This window comes from Polypterus senegalus, chromosome 6 (assembly GCF_016835505.1).
Source record: "Polypterus senegalus isolate Bchr_013 chromosome 6, ASM1683550v1, whole genome shotgun sequence".
Taxonomy (NCBI): Eukaryota; Metazoa; Chordata; class Cladistia; order Polypteriformes; family Polypteridae; genus Polypterus; species Polypterus senegalus.
Window position 1 is genome coordinate 164,244,579 of NC_053159.1, and position 25,492 is coordinate 164,270,070.

Below are 25,492 nucleotides of genomic sequence, written 5' to 3' on the forward strand. Positions count from 1 at the left end.
GTACGGCAACGTCACCGTATTCAGACCCATTGATTGGATAGAAGCCGATATGAGGAACTCTACGAGACCATTGAACGCACCGCAAACGCTCCGAGCGAAAGATCGTCGCGTGCACTACGGCCACCTCCATGGCAGTATTCTGGACAATATTATTTGCCAGACACAGACCAAATTTCAAGACCATGAAAACCTGATGTTTGTCACGCTCCTCCAGCCCCAGAAGTTTCGGGAATACAAGAAAAATTTCACGCATGCAGCCTTCTCCAGTTAACACAAGAGCCACAGAGCGCTTTTTGATCTGTCTCGACTAAAAACAGAACTGACTGTAATGTATGCCATGGGTGATTTTGCAGGAGAATCTCCCACTGATCTCCTTGACTTCCTTCATCAGAAAAATCTGAAGGAGAGCATGGGGCAGCTGTTCACATTGGTATATTTGGCGGTGAGCATTCCTGTTTACACTGCTTCTGTCGGGCGGACATTTTCAGCCCTAAAGCGAAATCAAACTTATGCCAGAAATACCATAGGGCGGGTTCGCCTTTCAGCATTAGCTTCGATGGCAATAGAAAGTGAGGTTTTGATGGAACTGAAGCGCACTGTTAATCCATACGACAGAATAATTGAACTGTTTTTAAGGAAAGAGAGGACGATGGATTTTGTTTACAAATAATCCGAATTTTTAGTGAGTAAAATGTTGCAATTTTCCTAAATAATATTGCAAGTTTATGAGTTATTATTGATGTTTTTTATGTCTGTCGCGGCTGTGGTTGCAGTAGAAAGGAACTTGTTCATCCCTGGTTTGTCTATAAAATAAAGGCATTTATTGTGGCTATATATATATATATATATATATGATTCCCGAGAGGGGGTGCAGTGAGTGTTTACGCCTGATGAGCCCAGAATTAGGGCAAAACACATGCCGCGTACTGTTTGCATTATTTGACAGTAAAACTATTTCAATATATTCAATATATATATCAGCGCTTCCCGATTCATTTTACCCTCGCACCCCCTTGGTTTGAGAAGAACTATGAAAAAATATGAGGTTAACGCAGAAAAACAGATCACCAATTGAAGCTTTATGAATAATGGATACTTTATTCGCCATCAATAATTATTTTGATAAAGCCATACTCAGTGTAATCCTCCTTTCATGTTCTAATTTTTTCGCGACTAGCCATGATTAAATGAACAGTAAAAAAGTAAGAGCGAAGCGAGGGTGACTTATCCAGGCAGGCAGGCGACAGCTCAATAGCTCGAATTTGGATATAAGTAGGTTCTATTTAGTCGACAGAAATATCTTTGGTAGGAATGTAAGTTGAATTTAGTCTTTAAATTTCTATGGTGATGAAAAATGTATGCAATGATGACTAAATTTAACTTACATTCCTACCAAACATATTTCTGTCGACTAAATAAAAGTTAGTTATTTTTAAAATTTAAATAGAACTTGAACAGATACGATAGTTCATAATACCCACGCAGCACTAAGAGCAGGAGTCATCCGTTTTAACAAGCAGCATATTGCACTGATATGAAATAGCCTGCCCATTTAATTATTTAGGAATGGATAGATAAATTAAGATTTTGTACAAATAATGTTTTTCATTTTTCTTCCTCGATAGATTTTGGCACCCCCAGCAACAGCTACTCGCACCCCAAAGGAGATATATATATATATATATATATATATATATATACAGTATATATAGATATAGATATAGGTAACAGTGACAAAACAATTACATTGATTACATTGACAATCATGTTACGTTATTTTCAAAATGTTTCCTTTTCTTTTTCATTACTTCTTTAACACACTACTTCTCCGCTGCAAAGCGCGGGTATTTTGCTAGTTGCTTAATATTTTCATTAATTCTGACTTGAAGCACGATAGTAAGGCTTTTATCAAATTTATGGCCATATATCTGTAGTGTTTTTTATAGCCATTAATTTGCACGCATGAACAGACTGATTGTTTAGAATCAGTAGCAGAGGAGATAACTTGATAATGTACTGGGAACACAAAACTAATACAAGCCAAGTCATTAAAAAATAAATAAATACAGTTATATTAAAAAGCTGATGTTCAACTAGGCAAGAAATCGGAAAAATGAAACTGGTCGCCCAGCCTGAGGTGAAAGCCTGAACATGAGCATCTCACAGTCAAACTCTCCAGTAATAGCCCCATGTATGAAGTTAAAAGTCTCACAAATGCACATTAGAAATCAATGAAAATAAACAGGAATGGAGAATGAACAAAATAAATGGTTTACTGAAGTATTTTACAAAAGAAGAACTAAAAGGAATGCCTCAGTCAAAAAAAACCTTATGGAAAGTACAGCCAGAAAAACAATAGGAGACTAGACGTATAAAAAATAATATTACAAGCAATGGCAGCCAATTTTAAAAAAACAAAAAACATTTCAGTTTATTAAGGCATTTGATCAGGCACCACACCATATACATTCTAAAACTTTAAGCCACTAGCATCAGCACTAATTTAGAACACATGATTTCAGGCTACAGATAACAAGAGAATGTTCTCAGCTGGGTGAGGTAATCAATGCAGTCATTCAGGAATCTGCACTATAAACATTAGTGCTTGAAATACACAGTAGATTGAAAAGACTCATTCTGGTACAACATGTAAAGTGGCAGAATATACAGATAGCACCAAACTCTACCAAAGAGGGAGTGCAAATAATACTGCAGCAACAGCAAAAACAATTCAAAGTAGCCCAGATGATATTTGAAACTGGGCAAATATATGTGAAATGCAGCTTATTGAAAGCAAGTGCAAACAGGTTAAAGGAATGTTACTTGTAAATACAAGATAGGTGACACTGACCTTTGAATTAGCCTTTCAAAAGTGTTTGGGGGTGTTCACCGATACAACATGCTCATTATTGAAAAAATTTGAAAATCAATTAAAAGGCAAATAAAATTCTAGGATATATTCTAAAAAGTGATTCATAAAAATCAAGAAACTCGATCCACCGAGGTGATGGTACTTATCTGCTGCTATTATCTACAAAGGGGCTTGTCTTCAAAGTTCTTTGATTAGTGATTAATTTCCTGGGTGTAAAACAAGTTTAGAACTCTTACGGTTTGTTTTTGAAAAAAGGATCCTAATGCAGGCATCTTTGTAGTTTGGCTTTACAGGTGCTTATATTGTATGTAACCTGTTCTGGTGAACAGAAGCAATATAAACTCTGCATTCAAAGTTTTAAATGCTTATTTACTTTCTCTCAAAACATCAGCTGTGGAAGAAACACATTTGCTCAGGTAGTAGAAAATATTTGTAGCTGATGAATGGGGACTTAATCCAGTTATTGATAAGAGACAACAATCACTCTTCAGCTGTTGTTCACTCCTGAACATATTATCATTCCTCAAGGCCAGGGTTTAAGACTCGGAAAAAAGCAGTTAAACTCAGATACCACATAACCGCTTTGGATGTTCTTGTACAGACATACTCCAAAACAACACATATGCAGAAACAGACATACCAAAAGTAATTGCTAAATAAACCAACCAAAAAATTAAAGTGTGTGTTATTCAAACGGTGACTGCATAAAAAATATTTGTCTGGTAATTAACTCTCTTCTACCCTGCCATTATCCCTGTCCTCTCTAAATTCTGTCTTTTTTACAAGGACTCTGTCCCAACTAGCATCGTCCAGACTGACAGAGTCAAACAATTCTTTGCTGAGAGGAATTAGGATGATTGTTTAACTTAATATGATCTGTTAACTTCCCATTCTCAGCCCTATTCCTGTCTAGTGCCGGGCGATGTGACCTCAAATAAATATTGCTATAAATTTTACACATTTAAATCAATAAGAATAAATTAACAATACTTTAATAATGCTGGTTCAGAAATACTACTTTTTAAACAGTGTTTAGTTATCATGGCACCTAGATAACTCAACTTGTGTATTAAATAATACGGTTAAAGGTTATGTTTTAATTAAGCATAACTATTACAGACACACACACCTCAATGTCAACATTTGTGGAAAAACAATATTTATTTAACATGTAGAGAATATTAACATACTGCACACTGCACATAAAAATTTTGAATAATTAACAGACTGAATATTCATTATTGTCAAATGTACAGCGTACAGTGAAATTCTTACTTGCATGTGTACATGGTAGGAAGTTTCCTTTTTTTAAATAAAGTTGAGATTTTTTCATTCCGCTAAACTCTCCCAAGGGGTCTCTACAAAATACAGTATATCTTTCATCCTAACTTCCGCGACAGGCGGGGGATCACTGTATACATTTTCATTTTCAACAATAATATCCTAGAAATAATCTACATTTTGTGAAAAAAGATCAGAGTAAAGTTTAACAGTAAAAGTAAAATTAAATTTGCCCTGATTTACGATTAAAAAACAGAAAGTTAATGTGTTACATTCCTTGTGAACTTTTGAAATGAAGTATGCAATGACATTATTATGTTGTTCCTTCTGCGTGAATCATTTGCGTAAAGTGGTACTAGCGAATGCTTGTGTTAAAGAATGATGATTTGGAAATTCATGTTGACCATGAGTGCATTTGTTAATTTCTTTTCTTAGGGCTGTACATGTATCCTATGATTTGATTGTGTTTTCAAGTGATGAAACATACTGCTAGTGTTTAGTCACAGCAAGTTTCTTCTTCTGAGTTTACATTTAAGTTTCAGTATCCTGTTTGCTGAATATCACCATCTTATTCAGATACCAGCTGGTCCTCATTTGCATTCAACTAACCCCTGCCTTTTTACTTTCTCGTATACAAAGTATAGGGAAAGTATTGAATTCGTCCAAAGATTTGATGTCAAAATTTTGATGAATCTAGACGTTTTAGACCTCCCTGACTTTCTCGTTTACAAATACAGGGAAAGTATTGGAATCCTCCAAAAATTCCCTTTCAAGATTTTGATGAATCTTGACATTTTAGACCTCCCTTATTCCGAAAATACCATTTTTGGAATTATGTCTGTCTGTGTGTGTGTGCGCACGCATGTTTGTTTATGTAAACACAATAACTTGACTACGCTTTCAGTTAGGTCAACCAAATTTTGCATACAAGTATTAGGTACAAAATGTAGATTTCTGTAAACTTTTGGGCTATTTCCGTTACCTGGAAGTGGAAGTGGTACTTCTACCTTTTATTTATGCAGCTGTAGAGTCTGATTTATTCAACTTTACTTTTAGATAGATAGATAAGATACTTTATTAATCCCCTCAGCGCCCGTCGCTCTGCCACGGATGTCAAACTGTCCAGCTCCGTGCCTACAATAGAGCCTGCCTTCCTCACCAGTTTATCCAGGCATGAGGCATCTCTCTTCTTTATGCTGCCTCCCCAGCACACCACTGCGTAGAAGAGGGCGCTCGCCACAACTGTCTGATAAAACATCTGCAGCATCTTATTGCAGATGTTGAAGGACGCCAGTCTTCTAAGGAAGTATAGTCGGCTCTGTCCTCTCTTGTACAGAGCATCAGTATTGGCAGTCCAGTCCAATTTATCATCCAGCTGCACTCCCAGGTATATATAGGTCTGTACCCTCTGCACACAGTCGCCTCTGATAATCATTGGGTCCAAGAGGGGCCTGGGCCTCCTAAAATCCACCACCAGCTCCTTGGTTTTGCTGATGTTCAGGTGTAAGTGGTTTGAGTCGCACCATTTAACAGAGTCCTTGATTAGGTTCCTATTCTCCCCTCCTGCCCACTCCTGTTCAGGCCACGATAGCAGTATCATCAACAAACTTTTGTACGTGTTCAATTTATTATTAATTTGACTTGTTGTTGATGGCTCTTTAATGTACATAATATAAAAATAAAATCATTGTCTTGCAGTTTACTCCTCAAATATCCATCCCCACATCTGAGTATATGAGAAAATCTAAGGGAGACAACTCTCGATTTTTTTAAATGAAGAGTGACAGATAGACGAGGCAGAAGCATGTGAATGGAAATTGTGAGTGGGACTGGATGCTGTAGTTTTTTGTTTTTTTTTTTAAGTGAGAGCTGCTGAAAGCACACAGTAAGAAGGAGCTTTTACCAAGCATACCAACATAAGAAAAATTAGACGGACGTGAGCTTTTTACTGTTGGTATCAGTGCATTTTCAGTATGTCATCCAGGCCTACTCCTACCTTCTCTTTTCAGTCACTCAACTACTTCCACTTTTCTAATTAAAAAGGATCTCACAAATCATGGTTTAGAAGTAAATGGCAGCCATAGGTTGTAAATTTCCTTATTCACTCCCTTCCTTATATTGGATCTACCTTACCATCCAACCACCTAATAACTACCTCAGTCCCCATTTCCACTCGTCCATGTAATCTCCCTTGACCTATTTGTGCTCTTCATAAATATGTTAAGCTCTCTTCTGTCTTTTGGTTTCTTTCTCTCTTCCTTCAAGAAAATCTCATGTCACTCAACTTCTATGCCTACCTCTCAGGCAGTATGTAGAAGGGCTATCATTGAAAGGAGCTGTTACAACTGTATATAACTACAGTGCATGCGTAAAGTATTCACAGCGCATCACTTTTTCCACATTTTGTTATGTTACAGCCTTATTCCAAAATGGATTAAATTCATTTTTTTCCTCAGAATTCTACACACAACACCCCATAATGACAATGTGAAAAAAGTTTACTTGAAGTTTTTGCAAATTTATTAAAAATAAAAGAACTGAGAAATCACATGTACTTAAGTATTGACAGCCTTTGCCATGAAGCTCCAAATTGAGCTCAGGTGCATCCTGTTTCCCCTGATCATCCTTGAGATGTTTCTGCAGCTTAATTGGAGTCCACCTGTGGTAAATTCAGTTGATTGGACATGATTTGGAAAGGCACACACCTGTCTATATAAGGTCCCACAGTTGACAGTTCATGTCAGAGCACAAACCAAGCATGAAGTCAAAGGAATTGTCTGTAGACCTCTGAGACAGGATTGTCTCGAGGCACAAATCTGGGGAAGGTTACAGAAAAATTTCTGCTGCTTTGAAGGTCCCAATGAGCACAGTGGCCTCCATCATCCGTAAGTGGAAGAAGTTTAAAACCACCAGGACTCTTCCTAGAGCTGGTCTGTCATCTAAACTGAGTGATCAGGGGAGAAGGGTCTTAGTCAGAGAGGTAACCAAGAACCCGATGGTCACTCTGTCAGATCCTCTGTGGAGAGAGGAGAACCTTCCAGAAGGATAACCATCTCTGCAGCAATCCACCAATCAGGCCTGTATGGTAGAGTGGCCAGACACTCCTTAGTAAAAGGCACATGGTAGCCCGCCTGGAGTTTGCCAAAAGGCACCTGAAGGACTCTCAGACCATGAGAAACAATATTCTCTGGTCTGATGAGACAAAGATTGAACTCTTTGGTGTGAATGCCAGGCGCCACGCTTTGGAGGAAACCAGGCACCGCTCATCACCAGGCCAATACCATCCCTACAGTGAAGCATGGCAGTGGCAGCATCATGCTGTGGGGATGTTTTTCAGCGGCAGGAACTGGGAGACTAGTCAGGATAAAGGGAAAGATGACTGCAGCAATGTACAGAGACATCCTGGATGAAAACCTGCTCCAGAGCGCTCTTGACCTCAGACTGGGGTGACGGTTCATCTTTCAGCAGGACAAAGACCCTAAGCACACAGCCAAGATATCAAAGGAATGGCTTTGCGACAACTCTGTGAATGTCCTTGAGTGGCCCAGCCAGAGCCCAGACTTGAATCTGATTGAACATCTCTGGAAAAATCTTAAAATGGCTGTGCACCAACGCTTCCCATCCAACCTGATGGAGCTTTAGAGGTGCTGCAAAGAGGAATGGGCGAAACTGACCAAGGATAGGTGTGCCAAGCTTGTGGCATCATAGTCAAAAAGACTTGAGGCTGTAATTGCTGCCAAAAGTGCATCGACAAAGTATTGAGCAAAGGCTGGGAATACTTATGTACATGTGATTTCTCAGTTTTTTTATTTTTAATAAATTTGCAAAAACCTCAAGTAAACTTTTTCACGTTGTCATTATGGGGTGTTGTGTGTAGAATTCTGAGGAAAAAAATGAATTTAATCCATTTAGGAATAAGGCTGTAACATAACAAAATGTGGAAAAAGTGATGAGCTGTGAATACTTACCGGATGCACTGTATCTACTACAATGCCACAAGTCTGTTAGATATTGTTTTATCTACTACATCCATTATTAATTTTGAAATCTGTTTCTGACTTGCACATTTCTTTCAAAAACTCTTTGTTGCTAATTGCTGCCCATCTACAGGTAGCTGAAAGTCATGTCTAGTTCAGACTTTCTGTGCATCAGTTTCTCCACATGAATGCAAATCTTTTTCTGGACTACCGCTTCTTTTAGCATTCTGCAATGATCAGTTGCTTCAATAAAAATGAGTAGCTCACATTATCAGAACAAGCTAAATTATGCAGGGCTGCCCTGCTAAAGCTACACCTGAATTTATCACCTGTCTCTAATCTCGTGACTAGTTCAGCAACGCCTGCTCTGTGGATTAACTGAAATGAATGTATTGGAACAATTTATACCAAAGAAATTTGAATTTAATGACTTTTATTAAGAGTAGAGGCCACAATTTCTCCACAACTCTCAAAAGCACAAAACTTACACTTACAAAAAAGCCCCCCTACAGGAAATGCCTGGCAGTAGCTAAGGTAACTTAACACTAGAATTACCAGAGCCTACGAAAAAACTCGTAATTCCGTCCCACCTTAAACTGCTTCTTAAATCCCTTCACACCTCTCCGCCAGCGTCCTTTGTCTTCTTCTAAATGTGCTGATAAAGAGAAGCTAGAAGCAGCCGGATATTCCATCCCCCCACCAATTTAGAACGTGCCAAACTTCTCTCAGCTCATGCCTTGATTGAGTATCTGGGAGTGAAGTGGAGTTTTAGAGTGGAAATAATAGATCGTTATTTGGAACACACACATTTCATGTCTGTTCAGTTTCTACAGTAATCTGTGTCAACACATTGTTAAAACAGAAACGTTTTTTTATATTCTAGTAGTAGATGACAAAATGTAGGCATAAACTATATAATGTATGAAGCCTGAAGTCCAAATAGCAAAGAAACATTTTCACAAGAATAACACAATTGCGCTTTTATTCAAAATATAACTGCAGAAACAAAAGGCCGCCTTTAACATGCGACATTGACACCAGTTTATTGTAACTGCCTCCGTGGTTCAATAGACTCAGCCCCCGCTTGGGAGTCAAGAGGTCACGAGTTTGATCCTGCCCCTCCGTTTTGAGAAGTAAACTGCTCTTAGTCTTACTGTTTTAGAATAAAAGCATACATTTGATTTCAGTCTGTAACAGCCGGTGCAATTTATGATCCTTGTAAAGGTTAGCTTTTTTTTTTTTTATTCACTTTTCATTCTCTCAGTCGCGTTCAGAATCAATCCATACAACCCCATCTGACACGGCTGTTTTCACTAAAGACGCTATAGCTCTGCAGTGTACCACGATGCATACTAACGCCAAACAACCCCGGGTTCTGACACACAAACGCTGGCTAAGCTGCCTTCTTCATATCTCACCGTCACTTGATTTTCTTTTTATTCAGTTTTATTGAGTGTTCCTGCCAGTCCCCGCATGTTGCTGTATGCTGTTTCTTTTGTACTCCAGGACATGCAGAGGAAAGAATGGTAAAGACCAGTAACTTCGGCGCTATATGCAATCATCAGACACTCCCCATCTGCCCGTGTCGTTCAAACACAGGAACATATATTGGTGTAAAAGTATAACAAAAGTGCACTTTTATTCAAGTGCACTTTTTCCATCGCCTTTTCCTGTAAGAAGCAATGTCTCTCTCTATGCTGTGGTTTCTATTACACACCTGAAAGAAAGAGACAATATATGTGAAAATATAATCGCACTAATGCAATATTATTTGAAAACGAACAGCGTCAGATCGGTGTGAATTTATGCAGGAACTGGAAATTCTCTGATGCAGGAAGAAAGTACAGTGTCAGGTGCTCATTCAGTGTAATAGAAACCATAGCACAGAGAGGTGTGTACACGGCAACAAGTACACGTGTCGTAAATGTAGGAAGGACGGTCCTTGGGTGTGTGGGAACTGTTAATATTTGAATGTGATGATTTTATATAGCACGGAATGAAAATCAGCACTTCTTAGCATTGCACCATGCAAGCTGTCGTATCAATCGCCTACTGTAACTTGCTTTCTTTTTCTTCGGTTATACAGGTAGTTTTGAATAAAAGTGCACTTGTTTTGTTTGAAATGAAGTGTCTGCGTGCACTTTTCGTGGCATTACACGTGTATTTTTTGAGCATGCCCGTTTCAGCAGTATAAAAAGTATTGAAAAGTATAACAAAACAACGGTGTGCCCTGGAGTACAAAAGAAACAGAATACAGACGCGCTATAGCTCTGCATTGTACCACGATGCATACTAACGCCCCCCCCCGGTTCTGACACACAAATGCTGGCGAAGCTGCCTTCTTCGTATCTCACCGTCACTTGAGTTTCTTTTTATTCAGTTTTATTGAGTGTTCCTGCCAGTCCCGCATGTTGCTGTATGCTGGATATTTTCACATGTATTGTCTCTTTCTTTCAGGTGTGTAATAGAAACCACAGCATAGAGAGACATTGCTTCTTACAGGAAAAGGCGATGGAAAAAGTGCATTTTTGTTATACTTTTACACCAATATACAGTATGTTCCTGTGTTTGAACGACACGGGCAGATGGGGAGTGTCTGATGATTGCATATAGCGCCGAAGTTACTGTTCTTTACCATTCTTTCCTCTGCATGTCCTGGAGTACAAAAGAAACAGAATTCAGCAACATGCGGGGACTGGCAGGAACACTCAATAAAACTGAATAAAAAGAAAATCAAGTGACGGTGAGATACGAAGAAGGCAGCTTCGCTAGCGTTTGTGTGTCAGAACCCGGGGGGGTTGTTTGGCGTTAGTATGCATCGTGGTACACTGCAGAGCTATAGCGCGTCTTTAGTGAAAACAGCCGTGTCAGATGGGGTTGTATGGATTGATTCTGAACGTGACTGAGAGAATGAAAAGTGAATAAAAAAAAAAAAAAGCTAACCTTTACAAGGATCATAAATTGCACCGGCTGTTACAGACTGAAATCAAATGTATGCTTTTATACTAAAACAGTAAGACTAAGAGCAGTTTACTTCTCAAAATGGAGGGGCGCAGGATCGAACTCGTGACCTCTTGATTCCCAAGCGGGGGCTGAGTCTATTGAACCACGGAGGCAGTTACAATAAACTGGTGTCAATGTCGCATGTTAAGGCGGCTTTTTGTTTCTGCTGTTATATTTTTGAATAAAAGCGCAATTGTGTTATTCTTGTGAAAATGTTTCTTTGCTATTTGGACTTCAGGCTTCATACACTATATAGTTTATGCCTACATTTTGTCATCTACTACTAGAATATAAAAAAGTTTCTGTTTTAACAATGTGTTGACACAGATTACTGTAGAAACGGAACAGACATGAAATGCGTGTGTTCCAAAAAACGATCTATTACTTCCACTCTAAAACTCCACTTCACTCCCAGATACTCAATCAAGGCATGAGCTGAGAGAAGTTTGGCACGTTCTAAATTGGTGGGGGGATGGAATATCCTGCTGCTTCTAGCTTCTCTTTATCAGCACATTTAGAAGAAGACAAAGGGTGCTGGCGGAGAGGTGTGAAGGGATTTAAGAAGCGATTTAAGGTGGGACGGAATTACGAGTTTTTTCGTAGGCTCTGGTAATTCTAGTGTTAACACTTATTAATTATGATCAGGCATTTCCATTGATTTTTAGGTACTGCAAATTACATAAACATTTTAATAACTATGTAGCAGGGCTACATAATTGTAAATATTTTTTATTTTGTGCTGAGTCGTTTTTTTTTGTTTTTTTTTTACATCGTCCTGTTTACTACTGTATGTGTGTATATATAAATGTTCTTCCCAGAAAACAAACTGGGAAGGTTGATGCAGGGAGGCAGTGACAGACTAGTATATCCTATTCGTTATTTAAATGAAAGGAGCAAGGAGAGAAAAGGAGAAAGGAGATCAAGAGGAAAAAGAAGTCATTTTTCGCATTCATTTTCCAAATTATCACTTACATTCATAGCGCAACTTTATTGTTTGCTTTTTCACTATCCGGAACATCATGACGTCATCCAGTGCAGAGAAACCCCGGGGTTTGGATTTCATTGAACCATTGCTGAGGACTCACACTGTGAGATCGTTTTGAATTATTTTCAGGTAGGAGCAAAATACCATATCAGCTAGTATTTCATTTAATTCAGGACTTTCATAACCTTGGACTCAGTCTACTACATCCACTTCAATTGCAGTTTGTTTTTGATCTGTGTTCTGTGCTTCGTGTTCTATTCATTTATTGTTTAGGGGCAAGGGAGGGCTTTGTATTTTTTTTTATTTTTATTACTGTATATTTGTGTGTTCATGATAAATTATATACATATATATATATATATAATATACTGTCAGGGATGCCAGGGGCAACAACTCGGCCGGGACGCCATGAAGGACCGGAAGAGGGTCAAAGCCCACCCTGGATCACGTGGGGGCCGCCTTCCTGGTTGCTCTGGGGGCCATGGGTTGAGGGCATGGAAGCCCTACCCTGGTGTGGCGGAAGTGCTGGGGGGAAGACTTTGGACAACACCCGGAGAGCTGCCGGGAGAACAGCCGGCACTTCTGCCACGCTGGGGCGTGGCCAATGGGGGAGTGTCAGAAGCACCTGGAGCTCATCCGGGTCATATATAAAAGGGGCAATCTCCCTTCATTCGAGGCTAGAGTTGGGTGGAGGCAGGACAAGGCAAGAGAAGAGAGAGTGGAGGCGGCCCGAAGAATGGCATATTGTGACCAGGACTGTGTGTGTTTGGGGTTTGTGCACTATTTGGACTATTCTGGGTCTGAGTGACCATTTATTGTATATATTTTGTAAAAAATAAATGTGTGGTGGTGAAGAACAACATGTCCGCCTGTCTGTGTCCAGGTCGGCTCCACAATATATCTATACTAATAAAAGGCAAAGCCCTCACTGACTGACTGACTGACTCACTACTAATTCTCCAAGTTCCCGTGTGGGTAGAAGGCTGAAATTTGGCAGGCTCATTCCTTACAGTTTACTTACAAAAGTTGGGCAGGTTTCATTTCGAAATTCTACGTGTAATGGTCATAACTGGAAGGTATTTTTCTCCATTTACTGTAATGGAGTTGAGCTTGAAAGCCGTGGGGGGCGGAGTTTGTGTGACATCGTCACGCCTCCCACGTAATCACGTGAACTGACTGTCAACGCAGTGCGTAGAAAGCCAGGAAGACCTCCAAAAAGCACTGAAGAAAACATGCATTATATAATTGAGAAGGCAGCGAAACAATAAGAAGCGAGCGAGTGACATATACTACCATATTCATGAGTGCTGCTACTTCGGAAAGAAAGCAAGGTGTAAACCTAAACTTTAAATTAAGTTCATTGACAGGCTGCCGCTGGCGTTTCTCATGCCCACGGGTAATGCAGGATACAAGTTTAATGAGAGGATGCAGGATATAAACGACAGTTTTGATCACTTTGTAACTAAGTTAAAATTGCAGGTGAAGGGGTGTGCTTATGCAACTTCCGAGAGACTGTGTTTGTGGGGGATTGACAGTTAAGGCGGATGGGGAAGTCACGTCATCATCTCCCCTCCCATTTTCCTAATTTCGCTCTGAGCTGAGCTACGCGGCTAACGCCGTTTCGAAGCAACTTCGTCACACTGCCACCAAATACTCACAAAAAAATCCACAAGTTAATACACACGCTGTCTCTAGAGTTTCTCCACACTAAATCCTCCAGGCACTACTTACAAAAGGTTACATTGACAATCGTGTTACGTTTTTTTTTAAATCTTTCCTTTTCTTAGCACAAGCACAGCTGAGAAGCTTCGATGCATGTGCTCCATAACACGTTAAAAAATAATGCATTTAATCACACTTTGCATTACAACCAAGGGGAACTTTTGTCAATGCATGATTTCCTGGTACACCGATTACTTTGATCAGCGCATCCCGATTCATTTTACCCTCGCACCACCTTGGTTTGAGAAGAAGTATGAAAAAATATAAGGTTAACACAGAAAAACAGATCACCAATTCAAGTTTTATGAATAATCGATTCGCCATCAATAATTGTTTTGGTAAAGCCATACTCAGTGTAATCCTCCTTCCATTTTATAATTTTTGCGCCACTAGCCATGATTAAATGAACGGTAAAAAAGTAAGAGCGAAGCGAGGGTGACTTATTTGGGCAGGCATATATATGACAGCAACACTCATGACAATGTCAATCATGTTACATTATTATTAAAATGTTTCCTTTACTTTTTCATTACTTCTTTAACACACTACTTCTCCGCTGCGAGGCGCGGGTATTTTGCTAGTATACTAATAAAAGGCAAAGCCCTCACTGACTGACTCACTCACTCACTGACTCATCACTAATTCTCCAACTTCCCGTGTAGGTAGAAGGCTGAAATTTGGCAGGCTCATTCCTTACAGCTTCATTACAAAAGTTAAGCAGGTTTCATTTCGAAATTCTACACGTAACGGTCATAACGGTCAACAACGTCCGCCATGTTGAACTTTCTTATTCATGGCCCCATCTTCACAAAATTTGGTAGGCGGCTTCCCTGCGCTAACCGAAACCAATGTACGTACTTATTTCGGTGGTATGACGCCACTGTCAGCTGCCATATTGAACTTTCCAATGTCACTAATTCTCCAACTTCCCGGTAGGTAGAAGGCTGAAATTTGGCAGGCTCATTCCTTACAGCTTACTTACAAAAGTTGGGCAGGTTTCATTTCGAAATTCTACGCGTAACGGTCATAACTGGAACCTATTTTTTCGTCCATATACTATAATAGACTTCTGCTCGATGGCCGTGGGAGGTGGAGTTACGCCTCCCACGTAATTTAGAGCCTGCCCATATAAGGCCGTCCGTCAGCGGCAATCCAATAGAAACACTGCTGCTAAATATTCATGGGTGAAGGACTGTGCTTATGCAGACGAAGATGAGATGGTCAGGGTGGTGTTTGGCACAAACTCAGCGAAACTGCGTGAGAAACTTTTAAGTGCCAGGTCTTAGCTAACATTAAATACAGCCGTGGACATCGCACGAGATGGCACTAGCACAGCTGGGAACCTTCGATGCATGTACACCGAGCAGGCTCACGTGAACTGACGCAGTGCACAGACAAAAAGCAACAGTTCCAAAAAAGTGCTGAACAAAAACTGAATTACACAACTGCGGAAACAAAGCACGGTGTGAACCGTAAGTTTAAATTAAGTTTATAGACACACTCCCGCTGCCGTTTGTCATGCCTACGACGAGTATGGTATTCGCGAGATACAAGTTTAATGAGAAGACACGAGGTATAAACGAGACTTTGGATCACTTTGTTGCGGAGTTAAATTTGCTGTAGCAAGAAACTTTGAAGTGCCGGGTCTTAGCTAACATTAAATTAAAGTCGTGGACATTGTGAGATCGTACGATCACAGCTGAAAAGCTTCGATGCATGTACTCCGAGCGGCTCGCGTCAACTGACTTTGCAGGACTGCAAAAGATTAAATTAAGTTCATACACACGCTACCGCTAAATATTCACAGGCAATTTCCACAACTTACTACCGGGAATGCCTGTTGAACATCTTACATTCACGAGTTCCGATTTGGGTGGTGAACACTTCGATGAATGAAAACTGTTATCTTTACAATGGTTGACAAACACGGAATAAACATGAACACAACACGTCCTCCAAATACGAACCTGATTGAAAGAAATAATGCTAATCAAATCCTTGATGACAGCAACACTCATAACGGTCACAAGACTATTACACTGACAATCATGTTATGTTATTTTTAAAATGTTTCCTTTTCTTAGCACAAACACAGCTGAGAAGCTTCGATGCATGTACTCCATTATGCGTTAAAAAATAACGCATTTAATCACACTTTGCATTCCAAGCAAAGGGTAACTTTTGTCAATGCATGATTTCCTGATTTCCATCAGAGCTACAAAAATGTAAGAGTCGGAAGAAAGCGCGTTGCTAGCACTGAAATTTCATTTCAAAAGACTACCTGACGAAAGCCTTGATAAAAGTGTGGTTTGGTGCAAACTGTGCAAAAATGAGTTTGCATACCACCGAGGCACTTCAAACTTACGGTTCCATCTAAATGCAAAACATGTTACAGCGAGCACAGAAACTGTGTATGCTGTTAGCACTAGCAGTACGGGTTCGAGTACCAACAAAAGGTGTCGGCAGCCCAAACCTGATGAAATGACTGGCTTCAGGACCAAAATTAGTAAGTCAACATCGGTCAAACTTACAAATTCTCTCGCAAAATACATTGCTTTGGACTGTAGACCACTAACAGTGGTGGAAGATAGGGGGTTAGAAAATGTGCTACAGTTAGTAGTATTTCAAGTAAAATTCAACAGCTTTATGACATTGAAAAGCAAGCAAAATTAGATGCATTACAGAAATCAATCATGTTACGTTATTATTAAAATGTTTCCTTTTCTTTTTTATTACTTCTTTAACACAATACTTCTCTGTTGCGAAGCGCGGTTATTTTGCTAGTATATACTGTATATATAGCGTCTTTCACTGGTGTCTGTGGTATAGTGGGGAATTGTGTGTATATATATATATATATATATATATATATATATATATATATATATATATATATTATTGAGTCTCTGTCTGTCCTTTTATATATGTATATATTAGTTGCACATTTCAAAACATCTGCACCTAATTTACACACTGATTTGCATTGCCTGTTACTTCATCAGTAGGGGAAAAAGACTGTTTGTAAGGGGTATGGCTTGTTATTATCTAGAGAGTCCTCAATTTAGCCAAGTCACTGGTCTAGGTTGTATAGTTGCCAGTGATATTTGGTTTGGAATACAAATTTGATTATGGAAGGATGGATGGTTTTGACTCCAAACTGAAAACTGTGTTAAATGTGACAAATATGCAGTAACACTGTGAATCTCACAAAGACTACTTTTTCCCAACACTATGCAAAAGCAAAACACAAGTTACTACCAAACTTCACACTTGTCAAGAAAACTGTCTGAATTTTTGTAAAACAGAAATTGTTATAAACTAAACACATATATCAAATGTAAACAAAGGAATCATTTTAAGATACATGTAGTGTTAACAGTCATTGACTGCAAAAAATATAGAAAAAAATCAACTGGAGTGCACTGGGACATTAAGTGCAATTGGCAATCATGATTTTAAGCAAGTACACACACATACTTCAAAGAAGAGTGAAAACACAAAGGTGACTACATTATCTTTTTTCTTTGCCCTCACATAACAAGTCAAAGACATTAACAGCTGCACAGTGGTCTAACCTGGGGCTATTTAGTGCAGCCCATTAATGCCCTTGTTTTGTATTTTACCATGATTCACAAACTACTGAAAAGGCCCAGTAAACTGTTGGATTTTTGCCAAAGCTGTAGAACTACTCCTTTTCCACTTGCTATTAAAAAGGTTGTCTCTGTAGCAGTTCTAAATATTTCAAAAGCCACCATTATTTTGTTTTGAAATATTAATCCCATTTAAAATTTAATACACTTAACAGTACAATAGCCATACCAGTCATACTGAGAAAATACTCAATTTAAATTTATATTCTTTATAGCCCAAAAGTCTAGCACAGTCAGATGCAAAAGACAAGGCAACTGAAAAATCTTTTAAAATGTATCTGAATATCCACTCATTTTGCAACCTTTCTATTTAGTTTAGAGATGGAGAAGATAGCTTTTATTCAGGCAGAAAATAACCCTGCATGCTAATTTACACATCTACGCTCACTCAAAGCAGACCAGTTCTGTGCCACCAATTATCCTTTGCTTTATTGGGTACAAGACAAGAACTAAATTCAGCCCATTGCAGGACACATTCACATGTTCCAAAATCCTCACACAGACAATTTAAATTAAACACTTTACCTAAACAAAGTCTTTGTAATGTGTAAGGAAAACCCATGCTGACATACACTGTGGAAAAAAAAATAGTTGTTCCAACAATTATATTTTAATACATGACAAACGCTGCAGATCTGCTGAATGACAATTCAATGTCCAGTTTTGTACTGCTTGGAGAAGAATGAAAAATTACCTCCTCTATTTAACCCACCTTTTTCAAAACCTAAGATCTATAAGTTCTACTAGAATTACTTGATTTCTATGTATTATGTAAAATGAGACAGATGCCAGGCACATTTTATAATTGTACACACGCGTTTCCATTTGTTTGTTATTAAATTACAGTAAAAATGTATTTTTGTGTTATTCAGTACATAAATTGAAATATTTCTTAAAACATGTATGAAGCATGCAGTAGCAATTAGATGCATTAAGAAAATACACACTCCAGACCTGGCTGATTCTTATTCCAATTTGTATACAAAACAGGTTGAGAAGCTCCTTCTGAAGACAACCAGCTGTACTCTCCTGTCCTGTTTTGGTCCTGTAGAGCTATCCAGAAGTAAAGATTTTCACTTTTTTTCAGGTTATTTATGAGACTGTTAATGAAAGCTTGTTCATACCTGAAATAAAAAACGGTTAACTTTTTAATCTGTAATCTTTAATGTACTGTATATTCAACCTTGTTCCAAATATTTAAACAAAGTTTTTTTGTTTGTTTTTTTTTTTTACTTTATAGAATTTTAGCTGTGGGAAAAAAGCTTTCACAATACAGAAACATTGACCTGTTATTGCATATCATTAGTTTGCAAACGGTGAAACTTGTCAAAACAGCATGAAAATAACATAGCCCAGTCAAACACAACATTATTACCTATTTTCCACAGTCACAAGGGGTGAGTTACAGTAATAGCCCTTAGAAGCTTCTTCATAGCTTTGAAGGTAGTTTGTAATCCTGTAACAATAGTTACCTTTCCGTTTCCAACCCTGAAAACCAATAAAAACAGACTTAATAAACTACCATAAAGATGTTACATTACTGTTCAACCTCTGCACCTGAGTGATTGCATCACAAGTTCAAAAATTGCTCAAACACTGTTCAAGCTTACTTTTAATTATACATAAGGCCAAGAGGACTATAGAATAATCACATCAGACTTCAATTAAATGTTAATAAAAAAAAAACACAAATCACAAAAAATACTGAATTCATTAATTATCACACAATAAGAGCAAAGAAGTAGATCAGGTCAAGTTAGGTCAGGTTGGGAAGCATGCATTGATACAGTGTGTTGCCGCACCCCATCACACGACGAAACAGGTTGGGAACCCAGTTGGCCTCCCCCCAGGCAGACACATGGCCCAGTCCCACCCTCAGAAAATGACTAACTATCTGTCACAGCCAGGTGTTACGTTGGCATCCCCTTGGCCTGGTCCAGCCGCTCAAGTCCTCAACAATGAGGATCCTGCAAGTCGGATCACCCTCGGGGAATCGCACCACATGTCCGTAGTGCCATAACTGACACTCCCTGATAATGCAGGTAATGTGCCTCATTTGGGACTCCATGAGCAATAGCTCATTCGACACAAAGTCAAACCAGCTGTACCCAAGGATTCTCCAAAGAGACACAGTACCAAAGGAGTCCAGTCTTCATCTCAAGTCACTGGATAGCATCCATGTCTCGCAATCATATAGCAAAACAGGAAGCATCAGGACTCTCAAGACGGAAGCACCACACACCCTTTCTAGTGACCTCATGACCCCCATGCTCTCCCAATCCGTCAACTGACTTCATAGAAATAATCATAGACATGAATGTCACTGCCAAGGTAAGTAAACCTCTCAACAAGGTCGACACTCTTTCTGCAGACAGACACACTGCTGATGGCTGTGTCCAAGAGTTCATTAAAGGCCTGGATCTTGCTTTTTATCTAGGACACTCACCAGCTAAGACACTCAGACTCCTTGCTCAGTCTCTCGAGAGCCCTGATTAGTGCCTCCAGTGACTCCGTGGACATCACATCATCATCAGAAAAGTCAAGATGAGCGAATATCTCTTCACTAACAGATGCCCCACAGCAGCTGTTCCCCACGACCTTGCCCAACACCCAGTCCATGCAAGCACTGAACAGAATAGAAGTAAGAAAACACCACTGGTGAATCCCAGAATCAACTGGGAAAAACACAGAGGTTCCGCCTCCACTCTTCACAGCACTCACAGAACCAGAGTACAGGCCAGCCTTGACATCCAGCAACTTTGAGGGGATCCCACTAAATCTCAGGATGTCCCACAGGGCAACTCGATCAACTGAGTCAAACACTTTACAAAAATTGACAAAGGCTTGTGATATAGCGGATCCGCGGCTCTGAAAGAATGGCCATTTTAATAAATACTTAATTGACTGGCTTATTCTCTGTGGGTGTGCTCACACAGCTGCTGGGAGTTGGTGGAATAATTGGGGTGAGATGCACCTGCACGTGAAAGGTTCGGTCTTTCTCAATTGCTTCATCGGCTTCTTGCAGTGCGTGATTGAGACGCTGCGCCCACACAGCATTATAAGAAGGAGCCAGCACAAGAGAGGGAAAAAGAAAAAAATGAAGAAAAGAGAGTGGAGGTTAAAGGAGGGGAGAGGAAGCAGGCAGGAGAGAGAGAAAACAAGCCGGTGTAATAAACGGAAGATGATGGATGGGAGTGAAGCCTTAAGAGGAACATATGGCCATTGGGTCACTCCTATTCAACATTTTGGGAGCAGGGGCGACCATTTTGTTCTGGTGGTGCTTTTGCCATGTGAAGCCAATGGCATTGGTGGAAGTATTGAGTGCCTGTGCTAGGTGAAGCCAGGATTGGCACCAGTTCGGGCAGAGCAGGGCTCGGGTTGCCTGCAGACACCATGGGATAGGCTGCAGGGACATGGGCCGGATGAGATGGGTGTCTGAACTTGTTGGTCGATGTCTGTCCGTGCTACAAGGTCTGAATAGGATAAGCAGGGGAGGCATCAGTTTTAAAGGAAGGCACTAGGGCTTGTAGATTTGCAATGAGCTTTCTGCACCGCATTGTTTTAACCTCGTTTTATTGGATTTATTTATTGGATTTTAACCTCCACTGGGCTCCTTCATTTTATGGATTATTTACTTAGTTGACGTTTATATTACTGCACTTTTGAACACTGTTGATTTTAATAAAAGCACTTGATCACTTTCACCATCCCCTTGCTTCATGTATGTTTTGTCCTCATCTGCCACGCTCATCCAGTTACGTTATCGATGGTGTTGGGTTCAAGAGGCTCCCAAAAATGAAGAAGGAGCATGAAGCCAACCCGCACCATCATAAGGCTACAAATAAACACTGTCGATATTCACATTTGTGCTCCATGAGAACCCTCAGTGCCAGGATGCGGTCGATGGTAGACCTCTTAGGCATAAAACCAGACTGCTCCAGTCGCTGGTAGGTGAGCAAGTGATCAAGGATCCTATTGAGGATGACCCTAGCACGGACCTTACCAAGCACCAAGAGCAGTGTTATCCCCAAGTAGATGCCGCAATCCAGGCAATCAACCTTCCCTTTCCAGATAGGGATGATACGTCCTGTTTTCCTGTCAGTTGGGAAGTAGATCTACTAGTTTTTATTTTATATTAATATGTTTATTAAAGCGGACATCTAGTTTTATAATGTTCTCTGTTTCCTAATAGCCATTAGAAAAAGAACTGGTAAAACTGCAGTCAGTAAGGCTGAATTTTAAATAGATTAGCAGTGGACAGATGCTGTGTAATTAATTTGTACTCTATAAGTGGTTGCTTGTTAAAGTGAGACACTAAACAAATTACAAGCACTAGCTGCAATCACAAAATATAACTACTTTGACTTTAATCTGGTGCATTTACTGTTTTCAAAAGGTCAGGTCTCTTTTATCCATACAATGTTAAAATTGAATCTCCGTTTTCCAATTGTTAGAATATACATTTTACAGAAAGGGTTGATGTTCTGTTTATTCATTAACTGCACCTAAACAATATGACTAAATTAGCTATTAAATGTACTGCTGAACTCTTCCCAAGTATATACATTTTTAATCCAGCAAATTTGAATTTAGACACATGCTTAAACTTCCTGGAAAAGTAGAGTTTTTGAAAGAAGTTATAAAATCACTAATGCATATTTTCTTACTGTAATCCAAAAAATATAGCATAACCTTTTTAATCCAATCAAAGTTTGCTGGGGATCAGAAAACAGCTCTGGATGAAGTGTGACTCCATTGCAGGGTCCACTCACACACTTAAGACTCCCAATGTCTCACTATTGCCAATTTAGAATTGTCAGTTAATATAGCACACACAGTTCTTTGGACATGTGGAAGAAAAACTGGGGCAACAGGAAATATTCATACAAATATGTGTAGAACATGCAAACTCCACCCAGTCTATGTGAGGGCACAAGATCTGAACCCAGGATGCCAGATTCATGGATTCCAGATGGTAGAGGTGTCAGCACTCTGGACTGTGTCACCCTTACAGCCGAAACAGACAACAGCTTTCAAAACTATGAATTCATAATAGTCTATACACTGTGTTGGAAAATAAAGATTAGTAAGGCTGATTTTACAGTAGGACATTTAAGAGTACTAAACCGTGTGGTGTAACATTTATCTAAACAGACTAAGGATATTAAACATTTAGTTGAAACAAGTCCCTAAGTTTTCACAAGGACAACTACCATGAATGCAGAAATAGGGATGCTGAAGATCTGTAGCTAATAAGTGGCATTTACAGTAGAGAGTCAAAAATGTGAACAGCTGAAGAACTATGATAGATAAGAATGTCTGAACAGAAACACTACTTAGATGGGATTAAAGGTGTCTTCAGGTATGATTGAGAATAAGACACTGTGACCAATTAAATATTGTATTCATGTGGAGCTATTTTGTTAAAGATTAAGAAACTACTAAGAACTTACAGAAAGTTTTATTTTTTAACTTGTTTAGAATAGAAATCAAAAGTTCTCAAAGCATGAAGGAAATAACTATTCTTAAAATACTCTGGGGAATATTCTTATACATGTTGTTTATAGTTTGTTTATTTCGCCTTACTCTTCATAGGACCACTTGTTGTCAGTATATGATGAAGATTAAGTTCTATTCAAAATATACAATCTCACTGTAGATATTTACTGTTGCCTGTCCCCCTAAACAGGAATGTGAAAAATTATAAGGCAAATGGTTGGATATTTGCTCCATGAAAGGATGTTTGACTGCAAGACCTCCTGGCAACTAGAAGGAAGTTAGGGGTTCCTTCTTTTAATGGAAAGTATCAAGGTGCTTCCTTGTAAGAGTAGTACATCCAACGGAAGTCTGAGAGGGGGTAAAAAAAAAAAAACCCAGATTGATAGAGGGTCCTAAGCAGAAAGGCACATCATTGTTCTGTATGTATAAATTTAATAGATGAGATCCCTGACACTTTAAATGTCACTAAACACACAAGATGCAGTGATACCAGGAATTGTTACATTGTTAAAAAAAATTGTCTGGGATCTCTTTACCTAAAAGGTTACCCGACCCAGGAAGCAATCCCAAAATGGGGTTTAAAGCTATCTAATGAGAGACAGAATACTGAATCTAGAGTCAACAGGAGAATTTGCTCAAAGACTCACCGTAGAGTTTTGTATTATTTTTGGTTGATTTTTTACTTTGTATTCTGCAAATGTTTACCCCTCCTTGTTTAAATAATGCACCTATTTTTTATATAATTTTGGCTGCCATTTCATCATTCTAGGTGTTCAGTGACACTATCAGATTAACCTCCCCTGTTAAAACTAAATTAAAGAAAGGCGTAAACCATTATTTTAGTGTAAAAATGAGCATTTCTTCACCTCAGCACAGCCTTTATCCAAAACATCTACATTTTGCTCTTCAACCTGTCCTTTCTTTTTACAAATTGACAGAAGACTCTCCTCACACATTGCTGTTTGCCAGTATCCACCCTGTAATACAAAGCATTTGTATAAACAACTACATTCTATAAATTATTTAACAAAACTTTACACTACAGTACTAACTAGTTGATAATTCAACACTTTTCTATACCATCTTACAACTTTGTACGCATCAAATTTAAAATATAGTATAAAACTTCAATGAATGCAATAACAATAAAAACAAATTAAACTGGTTAATCAGAGTTGTTATATGATAAGCTAAAATGACTAATAGAATTTTAAAATATCTATTTTAATATAGAAACTTTATTCAGTGATCTTGTTTAGAAAATGAGAAAATATCAAAAATAGGGATAATTTTGAGCATTACTTTTTAACTCTCAACAGTAGTAAAGTTGTTAAACTTGCACATCACAAATTTCTGAAATGCAATGCATATAATATCTATTTGCGGGTCTAGAGGTGAAATTAGTCCCCATTGTCTTTTGTATAAATATCTGAAATACTTTGTGGAAATTGTAATTGTGATGTTTCTTTACAGTGTTTCGATATGACTTTGCACTGACTGGGGACAAACAATTACCACTTTAAAATTATAATCAACTAGCTATGCAAATCTAAGTAATCAATGTAGACCTCGGCATTTTCAGCTTAGACAATTGCAGTGGAATATCTGTAGAAATGTATTTTGTAAAACATGTAGTAATAAAATACACTTCACTTATTGTTCCAACACATGGCACATCACAAACATTAGCACTGCTTTTACGAATCCCATATGAAATGGCATATAAAAGAGACATAGCAACTAGACAGACACATAGATTCTTGACACTTGTCCTTTTATTAAGATGAACAATGAATAAAGCATTAACGTTTCTTAATAAAGTCAAGGATACATGTTGTCGCTGTAGACAAAATTAATTGTTAATGCATATAAATTAAATATGATGTGGATAAATGGTATGTGAGAACAAATGATACACTTGATGGAAGGTTTTGTTCACATCTTTGAATAGACAGGAGATGCAATATATTAATAATTTGCTTGTATAAACACCTTAAAACATTGTACTAAAAACTGTGACTGGCAGTGCCAAAGCTTGCTAAGGATTTTCTATCTTTAAAATGTTTTTTGCCAGTAGTTTTTGACAGAAATTATATTAACTTTGTATTCTGCCTGTGGGTGACTTCACACATTCAGCTGTCAAGAGGTATAATAACCAGTTTAAAACATTGTAGGAGATGACGGATGACTTGAAAATGATGTGCAAATAAAGGAATGTCTCTCTTTATACTATGTATAACAGCTATAACTCTGAAAAAAACACAAAAAACATCCCAAAACACTCAGCTTACCAAGTGTTACACAACACATTCTCCCACTGAACAATTTCAAATCAATCTTAAAACCATATTTAATCAGTTTTACAATGCACAATCCTTTGAAATTTAACATCTTTCAAATTGTAATTTGTATTAAAAACTAAAAAGTGGATATTTTGCAGGCAAATCAGTAAGTTATGACATTCATACTGCATACACATTCTTTTGCTGTACATGTTCATCCT

General features: G+C 38.6%; 1 protein-coding gene across 2 annotated transcripts in view; it reads right to left on the reverse strand.

Moving 5' to 3' along the window:
• Window positions 1-25,492, reverse strand: part of pla2r1 (phospholipase A2 receptor 1) — a 129,482-nt gene that overhangs the window by 75,251 nt on the left and 28,739 nt on the right. For both annotated transcript variants that reach the window (XR_005634155.1, XM_039757472.1), the window contains exons 9-11: window positions 23,856-23,966; window positions 18,866-18,978; window positions 18,445-18,614 (exon numbers count right to left, since the gene is read on the reverse strand). Coding sequence is in view for 1 of the 2 variants with exons in the window: in XM_039757472.1 (XP_039613406.1) it covers window positions 18,445-18,614; window positions 18,866-18,978; window positions 23,856-23,966 (394 nt within the window). In the remaining variant the exon portion in view is untranslated. The remainder of the gene's footprint in view (window positions 1-18,444; window positions 18,615-18,865; window positions 18,979-23,855; window positions 23,967-25,492) is intronic.